Source organism: Delphinus delphis, chromosome 6, assembly GCF_949987515.2.
Source record: "Delphinus delphis chromosome 6, mDelDel1.2, whole genome shotgun sequence".
Taxonomy (NCBI): Eukaryota; Metazoa; Chordata; class Mammalia; order Artiodactyla; family Delphinidae; genus Delphinus; species Delphinus delphis.
Genome location: NC_082688.1, coordinates 47023715 through 47037571, shown reverse-complemented (window position 1 = coordinate 47037571; position 13857 = coordinate 47023715). Strand labels below are relative to the sequence as shown.

Sequence of the window (13857 nt, the reverse complement as noted above, 5' to 3'; positions counted from 1 at the left end):
AATGTCTGACAGTGGTAGCACTGAGGGAAAATAAGTCTTATTTAAACTTTGAATAAAAATTGTTTGCCTTCTAAATACCATAATGTTCAACTCAATTTTGGTTCTTCAATATCCTTCATATTTCAGGAGACACTACCCTCATCATACTTCATATAGTATACATTTCCGCTCACCTGAAGCAAAAGTAGCAGCACTCAAAATACTGTGACAGGTGAGAGTGAATCATCTGGGTATTTCCATTTCAAACTCCCATCACTGCGAAGTCATGGTTCTGCTTTTTGGAAGTCAGCATGTCGTTATCCCTTATTCTTTATTATCTCACGTGACACCTGCAAAGACCAAGCCCACGGGTCCATCTCAACATTAGAACCAAACCCCAAACAAGACTATGTCTGTTGTTGTAAACACACTGTCATGCCTAAAGTGTCATTTATAAAGCAAAAAAAAAGGAAAAGGGAGATAGGAGGATTGAAAAATTATGACCTAAGTTCTAAGACTGTTTTAACCCTAAAAGTGCCTATTCATTTCTTCAAAATTAAATTGCCTATTATGTACCACACTTACGATGTTTTACAACACTCATCTCATGGCTCTCACTTGAATATATCATGTTCAGGGATGGCAATGGAAAAAAATTTACAATATAGCCATGCAAAGTCTACAAATGCAACTAAAAAGTTCAATATGAAACATTTTCTAATTATCCCCCTGTAGGATTTCTAACTATGGCTTAAAAACCCAATGAACAAGTGGAAGTTTCCCTCTGTACATGGCTTTTATTATTTACATAATACAATACAGCATCAATGCTGAATAGCATGATTATGTGCAATACATAAATATGAACTATCTGTACACATCTGCAGATCTAACTCAGAACTAAGGTACATAAAATTGAAAGCAAAACTGAATGCTTTAAGAGTAAAAGTAAAAACTAAGACTGAACACTGCAATAAATCAGAAGTAGTGCCTCGTGTACATACTTAACTATTTACAGATGAAAACAGGCATTACCACGACACCAATCTAACTATACGCATTTATATATAAAAAACACAAGTTTCATACATCACAAAAAACCTTCCATTATAACACAGAAGTGATATTACCAGACAAGCATCAGTGAAGTATACTGCCTCTTCTAGTTGTTATTGTACAATGCTGTAGATAATGCAGCCCATGCAATACACCCAAGAACACTAGAGTCCTACACCCAAGTACAATTAATATGATAAAGCAGCCCTCTGCAAGTGGTGCTGGATACCACTAAGAAGTCTACCGCAGCCATGTTGGTTATGATTTTCCATGCAGAAGGGTACAGTTACATTAAGAACTGAAGTCTTTAAAAAAGCTTTAAACATTCTTTCTTGAACCAAAACAATTCAACAAAATATGCACATGAAAAATTAACTATTCAGATACCCTTGCAAATTAAAATTCAGATGCATGTTACTCAATAGAGCTGCTATATGTGAAAACCAAACGTAGAGTTTTAACTTCTTCTTGTAGACAAATTAATCTTAGTGCAGTTCTGTGCTACACAATATTGTTAGCAATGAGAGTAATGCAGACATCTTCTGGTGCAGGCCAGCACGATAAGCTTCAAAGATAGCTCAAGACCCTGTTGGCTTGATCTGTTTTACTCTTTATAACCAGTTATGATGTGTACCTTCCAAAGAATGTCTTATTTGACAGCTTTTAGAAGACCAATTAGCCAGGCTTACATATGGCACCAAAACACTGGTTTCACGGAAAGGTCTGATAGCTTTCTTTATAGCTTTCTTCCCGCTTCCAAGGAAAATGTGGAAATTAACAGGGTAAAGTTTATGGTAGAAGTAGACTGCCAGTCCTTTTCTGGTGTACCATTAAAAAAAAAAAAAATACAGGCACGTAACACTAGCCAGAGATTATACCTTGATTACATTCTCAAAGGCAGATATGCTGCAAACATGCAGATATTTCACGTACTTTGTTTGGCACAAGGGAACTAAATTTTGTCCCTATTATCTGTGTTTTCAACTTGCTGTGCAGATTTTCATCCAATTTAATTCAGGGGAGGGCATATACATTTTGTAGGGCTGTATCTATCCAATTCTGCCTGTAACAAACACCCACACATCCTAAAATATCAATTATAAGACAGACAAGTGTAAAGTAAAACTCTGGAGAACATCAAAGGAAAATGGCCATGCATCTGCTCTTTAATGTTTTCCTACGATATATTAAAATAAAAACAAAGTTATCAGTCTCTTCACAAGTAGTAATTTATATTCTCTGGATTTTTTCAGCCACAACAACTGGATTCTCTTTTCTGATTTTTGCTGCAGCTTCTGCTTTGTAATCATATGGACAGTTGTGCTTGTCAGAGTAACGGTGAAGTCCACAAAACAAATTTCCACACCGGCAGTCAAACCCTGTACATACAAGAGGAAGTAGAGTCACTTGGGAACTTGTAGCAATTAAAAGAAACAAAAGCATTAGTCAATACAGAAAAGGAAGCAGATTTTCATGACTCTTTGCAACATTAAAGAGTCTGTCACTTTAAACTGAAAGTGCTCTTAACCTCCTCTGACATGGTGAGAAATTTAAGTAACTATCCTTCCATAAACTCCTGTAGGTACCAAACAGGGTAGAAATTACACAGGCTCTGGAGTCAGGCTGATTTGAATTTAAATTCTAGTCCTACCGTATGTTAACTGGGTAATGTTTCCTCAAGTGAAGGCTAGGAAAAGACAACCACATACAGTTCTGAGATTTAAAGGAGAACAATTAAAAAGTATCTAGAACATTTTATGCCTGGTTCAGAGTAGGTGCTTACTATTTAATTCAGCTTTTTCCCAGGAGAACAGAACAAAGGAAAGAATCAAAAGGGATTAATTTTTATCAATCCGATAAAGGAAAGTAATTCAGAAGGCCTGAAGTCAGGAAAGGGTTTCATATGATTAGACAAACCAATGGAAATCAAACTCGACTTCTCTTCACTGTCCTCTTTCCAGTCTACTCTGGAAACTTTCTATTCTTCAAAGTCGGGCATTTTGTTTTATGTGTAAGACTGACCAGTCCCTTAGGGAGTAACTAGGAGCTCCCTGAATACCTGTAAGGCCAACTTTCTTTCTGCACATGAAACATCTGTTCTTCTTTGGTTTGGGCAACTCAGGGGCTTTTTCTTCACTTTGAGAAGTACTGGGCTGAGAAACTGATGGACTGGGCTGAGTGACAACTGAAAAACAAGGGTAAAAATTAGAAGTCTGTCAATTGTTTGGCTGATAATTATCTAAGACCAGACCAAAACAAAACAAGAGAAACAGTAAGATTCTTCCTGAAAATGTTTAAGAAGTCTTTCTTGAAAACATGTACTTTAAAAACAATCTTCTACTTTAATATCAGAACTTCTTTCAAATCTGAGAATTTCTTGCCAATTAACATAATACCACTTGCTCCTGTAAATTTTATTAAATTATCACTCCACTCAAATTCCTTTAAACTCACTCTAGTCCTAGCAAACAAAATCCTAATTCTAAATTTTAAAGACCTGAGAGATGTGGTCATCTGCTCAGTTTTTCCATATTCCAATTGCCTAAATGCAAACTTCTAAATTAGGGCAGTTCAAATTCAGGAAATAAGGTTACCAACTTCGGAGGTAATTAGCTATAAAGTCATTTTGCTTTTATACTGATAGAAAAAAGAAAAATTGTGTAGATAAATCCAATAAATTTTGACAAGTAAAACCCAAGTCATTAATCCCCTAATTAACTTTAGGTTCCAAAATTTCACAATTATTATTGTGCCATTTTAATAAGTGCTTTATATTGTCTTACATAGAAAACCTGCAGGATTAAAAAAAAAAAAAACTTGAAATATCAGCAACGTTGTCTTTAGGACAGTGTAAGTACTTGTGAAGCTTTGATTTTAGACTATTAAGGATTCCAGAGGCAAAACAAGAATTTTTAGAGCACAGCTGTAATTTACTTTGTGATACTTATCTAAAATGGGTATGGGGATTCCCTGGTGGCGCAGTGGTTGAGAGTCCGCCTACGAATGCAGGGGACACGGGTTCATGCCCCAGTCCGGGAAGATCCCACATGACGTGGAGCGGCTAGGCCCGTGAGCCATGGCTGCTGAGCCTGCGTGTCCAGAGCCTGTGCTCCGCAACGGGAGAGGCCACAACAGTGAGAGGCCCGCGTACCGCACAAAAATAAAAAATAAAAAATAAAAAATAAAAAATAAAAATAAAATGGGTATGAAATTTGGACAGTAAGAGATATGACCTACTTTTAAAAGTCCCTGTTTCTCCACCTAAAAGATCTAAGTTTTAAGTTTACTCATGACATCAATGGAATTTGTCAATATAAAGATAAAATTGCAGATTACTCTTTTAAAGTTCACATTACCACCAGGTTATTGAAAACAAAACAGCAAAATTTAATTCTACTTTTATAAAAGTCAGCGAAACCAGAAGCACTATAAGCTGAGTTTTAATATTAATCCAAACCCCAATAGCAAATTAACGTATACAATACTAAAATTATTGCCTAACAATAGGTCAACACTAATGCTATCAGCATAAATCCAAACCAATTGGTTTAATAGGTATTGTAAAATTACCTCCAAATTTATAACTCATTTGCATTAGTAATATATCCAGTGAGATTAAGTCTAATATTAGACCAACAGTAATATTCTAGCTACTACTTATTCCTAATAATCTACTATGGCAACGTTAATGTAATTTTTCCTGATGGTATAACAGTAAAGAACAATCTGTGGAATAGTGCTGGGGAGGTGACAGCTATATTTCCTTGGCCACACCTGAAAATTGGACAGTGGTTCCTAAAACATACAGGGAAGAGGGGCGGGGGTCAGTCAAGAAGAGAAAAATGATACAGAAAAGACAGAGCAGTGAACTACAGAACGCCTACTAAGAAATAATAAATGCACAGAATAGCTACAGAACTAATCCAAAAGAGTACTGTTCCAAGGTCAGTGTCATTTTGTGTTTTAAAAAAACAAAAACAAATGAAACAGAACAAAAGCCTCACAAATACTAATTTGGTCAGCTTTTCATAAGGATGGAACTTAACTTAAAAATACCAAATATGGATTCACCTGCCCAACTTAAGAATTTTCATCTTAAATGTATCAATTAAGAGTGATATGGTTCACATAAGCTCGGCTACGTACAAAAGCAAGCCTCCAAAGCAGATTACACATCCACTGACACTATTAGCTCACAATAAAGTTTTATATTGTGTTCAGTCAACACTATACCAGGAAATCATGAATTGATCAAATGCACTATGTGCACCGTAGAGTATATAGATCATTGTTCCAGGGTCTAGCCCAGATAAATCAAACAAGTCAATCTTCTGGCAACATTAAAGCACTTCTGGTTGTGCTATGTAAGTTCAGCATAGACTCAGTCACTAACTAATGAAAACCAAAATGCCTTTCCACACTGAGTTTTTAAACTCCCATAGGGATCCCACACTTCTTCAATTCAAAAGTTTCTTTTAGTGTTTGATATGTTCTTTTGATTGAGTATTTTCTACAGTATTGACAATATCAAGACTGAATAGTTAATGCTTTTGATTATTGAATTTTTCTCCACAGCTTTGGAATTTAGTCCGTATAATTTCTTCCGTTTGTGAACAATACCTTCTTTAATGATTTAGATACTTTTAAAATATATTCGTGAACAGTTCATTAAATTCTTGACATTTTCAGTCTTCATATTATAAACTTTGCTGATTTGTGGATGCAGGGGCAAGGGGGGATGGGCAGAGAAGAAGAGATTAAAGAGTGACTATTTTACACTTCAAGGTACTTTAAAGATAGTGGTTTGCTTGGCCTCTATTTTATAGCTCTCTCTCCTCTTTGGTCCTTCAATGGGAAGGAAAGAATCCCTCCACCAACCCTTTCTTGTACTACCAAATCCAGAACTGAACTAGTATTAAACAAAAAGCATACCTGGCTCTGACACCTCTGTTTTCGCGGTAGTTATTTTGTCCTCTCTTGAAATGCTCATTTCTGTCATTTGCTGAGTTACAGGCAAGGCAGCCACAGGCACATTTCTATTTAAGTTCAAGCAACAAACATTTTTTAAAGATGTTAAGGGTACTTCTTGGAAAGATAAGAAGTTGTCAGTTCAACATATATTATTTCCAATGTGATCAAATGGAGCTAAATAATCTAAACAAGATGCCCAGCACAGATGGATGAGAATAAGGAAAGCAATTTGATGAATGGCTCATCAATTCAAGCCTGCATATTTATATAGGTTACGATGTTCTATTATAGCCAACTAGAAATTTTTAGCTGTGCCTGTGATTTGTTTAAGGGCAAAAGGGGTAGCTTTGCCAGAATGCCTTACGTGGCATTACAATATAGTCTGCAGAGCCTCATTCTCTACAATTATTACGCCTCAATTACAAGGAAATAAAAGCACAGCATCTCAACACAGTATCCTTGAGGTTGTTCAGGAGTGCGTTGTTAATACATAGCTTTACTCAATGACCTACACGATCATATATTAAAGGACACTGGAATAATCACCAATTGTGCAACACATGTAAAGCCAAGGGCATCTAATGTATTAACATCCTTATTATAAGGCAATATGTATGATGTAATACATCATTATTTATTAACATTCATAATTATAATGTCATTTATCTTTATTTCCTCCCTGTATTATTATAAAAACCCAGAAATGTTTAATCTTACCTTGATTTTTCAGATGTGCTGCCAGCAGCACCTTCACAGTTGTTTAAACTAGCATCTGCTCTTTGTACAGATGCAGAGTCTGAGGTAGGACTGTTGGAACCACTAGCTGTCCCTATTTAGAAAAAAGGATTGGTAAGAAACAAAGCAACACTACAAACACTCATTACCAAAACTATTAATAAGTAACAAATACTTGCATTTAATTAGATTAGTGACTTAAGTACTTTCACTGTGCTGCAGAATCTTACACTTAAGTGATATCCAAACAACAAAAAAAATATATTAAAAAGTCATATCCAGTGAGTACACGTACTCAAAAACGAAAATGAAAAAGCTAGAAGATGCTTGTAGACAGTCACTCATTCCTCATGTAGTCATTCCAAGTACTTGGGCTACTATTGCTTTAAATTTCAAGCTTTTCTCGAGTCTTCTCTCCTTGGACTTTCAGGATTCATTCTCAGTCTTAGGGCCCAACTCTTGGTTCTATATTTTCTGTCCACCAGGTCTTCAAATGGGTTATTTCTTGGAACCAACTTACCCATTGGGCTCATTCTGCCACTATTCTGCTGCCTCTGAAGATGTTCTTTGTAGCAAACAGAACACATTCCATTTGTCCTAGGATTCCCATAAAAGCCACATCCTGTACTACACAGCATGGGCCCTGGGGTCTGGTTAGTCTCCTGAGCCATTTTTCTCCTGTAAACAAAACAAAACAAAAATTTTAGAAACTAGCATGTAGTAAAAAACAAACAAACAAAAAAAAAATCACTAAAATTAGTATGATAGTCATTATTGTACCTTTGTCATTTCTAAACACTGAGTCTGTTTCTAACAAAGCCCCCAATTGTGTTAATCTTTAAGAGAGTAGGCTAAATTATGAATATTTTGTTGCCTTTATAAAACAAGGGACATGAATGGAACTGTTTTAGCTTGATAAACAATGAACTATCATGACTTCACATTTTTAGGACAAAAAATTCTATCATTAAACATTAAAATGTATTATTTTACCTGTCGCTGTTTCTGTAATTCGTGAAAAGGTCACCCTTCCCGATACCAGAATTATGTTTAAATCAATTTTGGCAATTGGTATCTTTAAATCACTTTCTACTCTCCTACACTACAGGCAGATTATTTCAAATAATCACAATTAACTACTGACTCTTCATATCTACTAGTTGTTCTTTAAACTAGCTGTATATTGGATGTAGCTCTAGAGCTTTCTTAAAACTAACATCTGAACATACGTGAGCCCTGTAGTAATTCAGTTCTGCTACGGGGCAGAGCATCTGTACTTTTTAAATGCTGCAACACCTTTACAGAAGACTGAAAAGAGAGCTGGTAGATCATCTAGCTTTTCCTGTTACCCTGGCACCAAAAAGTGAAGTTCTTTAAGAATTTAGGAAAAAGCTGCTTAAGAAATTCCTTTTGTTCTACATTTGACATGAGAAATCTGGGTCTGAGTATACTTTAAAGTCAGTGCCTAGAAACCTATAATGTACAAATTATTAGCCATAGATTTCTCAGCCAACGGCTCTATTAAAACTTTTAACAAGCACTTGTCTGCCTCATGACAGAAAATAATGAAACCTTTCCAAGCTCAATTTCAATATGGCAAAATAAAGCAATACACACAACCTTTAGTAATGGTTAATATTTAATGCTAGGTTACCAGAAAGAGCTTTATATAGCAAGCATACCCTTGCTTTTCCAGAAGCCTTCTTAAAATTAGCACAAACAGTAATGTTTTGCTAAATTTAGTAAAATTTCCTGAGTTAACAGACATAAATATTTAAGGAAAAAAAATTAAAAACCTGGAAGGTTTCCATGTCACCTTTAAATTATGTATGAATGTACCAAAAGCGTATTTCAGAGCATTTTATCAAGGGGAGATTATGTGCAATAATTCTGGTCATTCTCCTTTAACTGTACCTTAATGTTGACTATGAAGGTGACTTATAAGTTATGAACTTTTCAAATAAGTGCAGGAAAGTACTTTCAGCTACAGCTTGTTACTTCCTAGAATTTCATACTGCTTTTTTCAACCACCACATACTAGGATACACTCTTTAGTGAGTTATTAAAAGCAATGTTTTAACAAGTATTAACACTTTTTACCAAAATTATAAAAAGGGGGGAAGAGGACTAACCAAACTTGACCTGGCCCGAATCCTGTCAATTATTCCAACAATCTAAATGATAGTAATCTTTCCTTTTGTTAGCAAAAAGCCATTATATTTCAAGCTTGAAAATACCTCAAGCCAATCAAACTTGTACAGAAAGTGACCAATACTTGCAACTTACTTCAGATAATAGTACTAATTTAGTTGACACTATCTCTTTAAGTAGTAAGTGGAATTTAGCTGACTCATTTTGGATCAGGGTAGTGTAAACATTTCAACATCACTTAGGAAGTTTATTAATAAACACTTTCAGCTGGGTTTTTAAAACTTTGAGTATAACATGTACAAAAAATGCTTCAAATAACAGTGTATTTGCATGCCTACCATGCAAAGTATGTGAATCTTTGCCCTGCACAAAAAGCAGGGCCATTCCTTGAAGCCAGCTTAAGAATTACACTAGCTCACTTGCTATACTAACTTCTAGTGTCATCTAACAGTGGCTTTAAAAGTAAATTGGCCTAAAAGTCAACCCACATTAATATTAATCTGATTCTTAAAATCTTTTGTTTATATAAATGGGGGTGGGAATTTCACCCAATGATTTCACATGCAAAGTATTCCACCTTTCTCCAGAAAACACATCTACCTTCAAGTCACGATAAACAGCCTCCAAACTGAAACACAAGAGACACTGGGACATCAGTCTTCTACATGGCATCTCATCTTGTAGACTCCCCCCCCCCCCCCCCAGAAAGCCAGCTTTTAAATGCCACCACAAGAGCAAAGCTTGCCTTAATATTTCTCAGAAGCTTAGATCACATGGGCGGGCGCTTCAGCCTGTCACAAGGCTGCAATGTGACAGGGTGAGCGGGATGGAGGCTCTCACATAAAGCCTAGTCAACAGAGGCCTCTGAAATCAGCTTCTATTTTTATCTCAGAGCCTGCCAACTCCTACACAACCCCAAGAATTAAGGATGCAGCGCTCATATAAGAAAACAAAACAAAAAGATGCCATTAAGATTGCTAGATTTTTTCTAACACAGGGAATGATCTCACATTAAATCTAGAAAATGCAAGCATCATTAATCACTCATGAAGCCAAATGGTCAGGGTTGTTTATAAAAACCAAGCACAGCGAAGAGCATCAAGGCAGAAAGAATCCTCATGATCAGTGGCAATTTTTTTTGAGGTGGGTGTCGGGGATGAGTGCCATTAGGTACTGTGTTTCCCCACTTGTATTTTAGAAAAATACAATACCATTATTATTTACTACCTTTAAAGTTGCTAGAAACTTGAGCATTCATCATGTCAGCTCTATCAGGTATAGCTAGAATGTTTATTTTTATAGTTTTTATAGCTGAAATGTGTTTTTTTTTTTTTTTTTTTTTTTTACAGTTTGTGGCTTCCTATAATTCATAGGAAAATCAAAACCAAAAAGACAGGAGCATGTAACTGAAAAATTCTCCAGCCTCAAATATGAATAAAAAAGGTTTTCATGCCTATGGAATTTACTTCTCTCAGGTGCACAAAATGTTAAAAGACGTTTAAGAATGCCTGCCCACCTGGAGTTGAGACCAGAGTTCTAGTTTCTAATCTACCTCTAAGCCAGTGACCTTGGGCAAGCCCTTACTCTCCAGATCTCAGTTCCCTTTTCCTAAATGGACATTAGTGTGATTTTAAAGGCTCCTTTTCAGGCTTAATACCGGCCCTGAGAGATAGAAAATAGGGAAGAGTTAAACATCTTTTTGAGGGGGACATTTTTAGAAGAAAAACTTGAAAAATGAAATTGCAGTATTTTCACCAATTCAGTTCTAAAACCCTACTTTTAAAAATAAGGAGTAAAATAAAATTCATTTAGATTTTTTAAAAAGTCTGTAAATTACCTGAATGGCCAAGCTGAAGAACAGTGGCTCTATGACCTATATACTACTTTACCCTAATGTGCCCTTAGACTAAATTATTAGAAGGCAGTCATTCAATAAAGATAACCCGGACCTTTTCCCAAAACACAGCTCCACGGAGTGCGTGGAAAGCGAGCAAAGAATTTCATGTTCCTCAGCCTAAATGCACGAAACAAAGGAGAAGGTGCTCCATTTCCTTCATGAAAGGCATCTCGGGCGAGAAACGCAGCAACATCGGTAAAACTAAAACACGACAGAGAAGACCCCTCTCACCCAACGTTCCAGCGGATTATAAAACAAGTTCGGGTCCCACTGGTCCCCCATCCCTACCGCCATGCCCTTTCAAGCAAAGGCCTCGTTCAGGAAAGCACTGCAGGGCCTTTTCCAAAAACCACTGAGTCATGCAGAACAGCAGCTCCGCAGGCCAAGCCGGCCCCTAACCCTGCCGGTCCCGCGCCTACCCCCGACCCTGAACGGCCCCTCCGAGGAGGCGGAGATAGGGGGTGCGGCGGGCAAGGGGCTGGGGGCGCGGCCGCCGCGACCGCCTCTTTGTCTTTCCGGGTTTGGCCGCCCACGCCGGGCGCCACCGCGGAAGGCGGCCGCGGCGGACTCGAGGGAGGCCCAGAGCGCGAACCCCCGGAGGCCGCACGCCGGGCATTGTTTCCCCGACCATGAGTGTGCGAGTGAGCCCGGGGCACAGGGAACTAGGCCTCCGGCCTCGACGGCAGAATGCCGCCTCCGTCTTTGTGCTTCCTGAGCTGGCTGGCGGGCTCTCCTCCCCCGGACGCCGCCATACACTGGCCACTCGGCCTTCGTCGGAGGCCTGCGGCGCCCGAATCCCTCACTCCCAACCCCGGCCGACCACGAGTAGCCGGGTGCCCTCCCCAAGCCCCGTGCTACTCACCCTTCGGCGGCAGGAACCGGGCTGGCGCGCGACGCCGGCGCGGTGGGACCGGGCCGAGCCCTCACGGAGGGGCGAGCCGGAAGCCCTGAATTCGCCGCCGCCGCCGCCGCGGGCCGGGAGCGGGTCAGAGCCGCAGGCGGAGGTGGCGCCGCCGCCGCGGGGTCTTCCTTTGTTCCCGCAGCAGCACCGAGCGTGGCCGGGACACGCCGGAGCTCGGGAAGTGGGAGGAGGGAAGCGAGGGGGGGCGGAGAAGGAGGCGGAGGGAGGGCCGAAGGCCGCGGCGGCTAACGCTGCTCGCGCCGCCGGCCCGTCGTTGCCTCACGCCTCCACCAGCGGCGGGTTTGGCCAACTCCGAGGGCGAGCGGGGCGCGCGCAGCTAGGCCTGGGCGCCGCAAGGGCCCGCGGATGGCGCTCTGTGTCGCTTTGCTACTGCCGGGGAAGGTGTGCGGCTCCAGGGAACGACGAACCCCAAAAGGAGATGCACGTAGGCCTGCGCTCCAGTCAACTGACGCGTCCTCTCCACCCGGCGCTCAGGCAGTGAGGGAAAGGGGAGGGGGTGCGGGGTCTGTGCGTCAGCGAAAACCCCGACGGCGGCCGCGGCGGGGAGCGCGTTGACGTCACGTGCTCGACGCCGCGCCTCCGCCTCCAGTCACCCGGCCGGGGAGGCGGGGCCGAGCCTGAGCGCGCTACCTATGCGCGGAGCCGAATCACTGACTCGGCTGCTGGCCCCAGGGTGGAGTTGGAAAGAAGTAGTCCTGTGGAGGATGCGTTTCTATTTTTAACCTGATTGTCCGCCCTCAGCCTCTCTCCTTCCGATTTTCTCAGTAAAGCCGACTTTTCGCCATCTGAGTTCTCGCGCTTTGTCTAAAGCCTTTGGCAGACATTTCCCTTTCCTCCTTACTCCCCACCCCTTCCCCACCCAACAAGAACGTGTTAGAAGGATTCGGCTCAAGAAGAGAAAATGAACTGCTGTTTAGCTTCTGGGTCTTCTCGCCTGTTTATGAAGTTTCCCCCGTCCGGTTCCCTCACACTCGCCTTCGGTTCTAAAGTCCAGCCTGAGCATTGCCCCTGATGCTCCCAGGAAGGAGCGGGGCGGGTGGCGCTCGCTTCCTCGCTCGCTCGCCCAAGGTCACGGATGGTTGTGCCGAGTCAGGAAGTGCTCCGCCGACTTGCTGCCCGTCTTCGGCCCCGGCGACACCGTTCTGAGCAAACTGTTTTGGCCAGCCTGTAAAATCTCTGGAAATGGACTATTCCAGCAGAGCCTCGTGAACTGGGAAAGCACCAAATGTTCTACCTGAGATGAAGTTAAGGAACAAACAAGCTAGACCCGAGGGAGAGATCAAAAAGGAGACGTTGCAGGAGGAAGTTCAGAAGGGGGCAATTCAAAAATGAGGCACAGGCCCCGACTAGTTTGAAAGGGTGAGTTAACTAAAAACACTGAGAAGCTTTTCAAAGCACCAACAAAAAAACCCACTTGCAACTGGCCTCGCCAGGTGACTTTAGTTCAACTCAAAAAACACAAGTAGTAAGACAGAAAGGACTTAGGAAATTTTCTAGTAAACAATGGCCTAATGAATAAATAGAAACGATGTTTAGGGCTTCTAATAGCCACCATTAGACTGGAGTGAGAGGTCCCTTCGTTGCTTCCCAAACTTGGTGATAAGAAAAATCACCTGGAATAATTGTTTACTTTTAAATAATCACCTAGGACTTTCCCCTGGAGATAGTTTTGGTAGTCTGGGGTGGAGCTCAGGAACTTGAATATTTAAGTAGTACTCCAGGTGATTCTTCTTTATAATTTTGTGTATTTGGGAGAATGCTGTCCTGGTGCCCTGTGCCAAAATTTCCAAATCAAACAGTTCTCTGCCACAGTAAGTGTAATCCCTAGAACATAACTGAACATTTTTCTTTGCAATTTAGAGTTATTGCTGTAGGCAATTAAAGTGTTAGAAATATAAATGTTGATAGTTTCAGACACTGATAGTTTCAGACACTGGTCCCAGGACCATTGAAATTTACTTTCTTGAGTGAGTAGACAAATTAGTAAAAACATAGCAGCTACCATTTACAGACCATATGGGGGGCTAAGTATTTTTCATTTAGGGTTTCATTTAATCCTCACAGCAATTCACTGAGATAGGTACTATATATCCATTTTTTACAGTTAAGTGATAAAGTGACTCCCTTGCGGCACTGAAGGACAGGG

The 13857-nt window shown here is 40.4% G+C and overlaps 1 protein-coding gene and 1 long non-coding RNA gene across 2 annotated transcripts in view; one reads left to right on the top strand and one right to left on the bottom strand.

The window, feature by feature from the left end:
- Positions 1-756: 756 nt before the first annotated feature.
- ZFAND5 (zinc finger AN1-type containing 5) lies at positions 757-12159 on the bottom strand. The gene is made up of 6 exons (XM_060014629.1): positions 11652-12159; positions 7262-7419; positions 6724-6835; positions 5968-6071; positions 3095-3220; positions 757-2414 (listed from the first exon to the last, which is right to left on the bottom strand). Exons 2-6 carry the CDS (start codon positions 7410-7412, stop codon positions 2266-2268), a joined length of 642 nt encoding a protein of 213 aa, XP_059870612.1. The 5' UTR covers positions 7413-7419; positions 11652-12159; the 3' UTR covers positions 757-2265.
- A 268-nt stretch (positions 12160-12427) lies between these two features.
- The window catches only part of LOC132427302 (uncharacterized), a 223214-nt gene continuing 221784 nt past the window's right edge, over positions 12428-13857 (top strand). Inside the window, exon 1 of the long non-coding RNA XR_009519868.1 lies at positions 12428-13070. This is a non-coding gene — a long non-coding RNA (uncharacterized lncRNA). The remainder of the gene's footprint in view (positions 13071-13857) is intronic.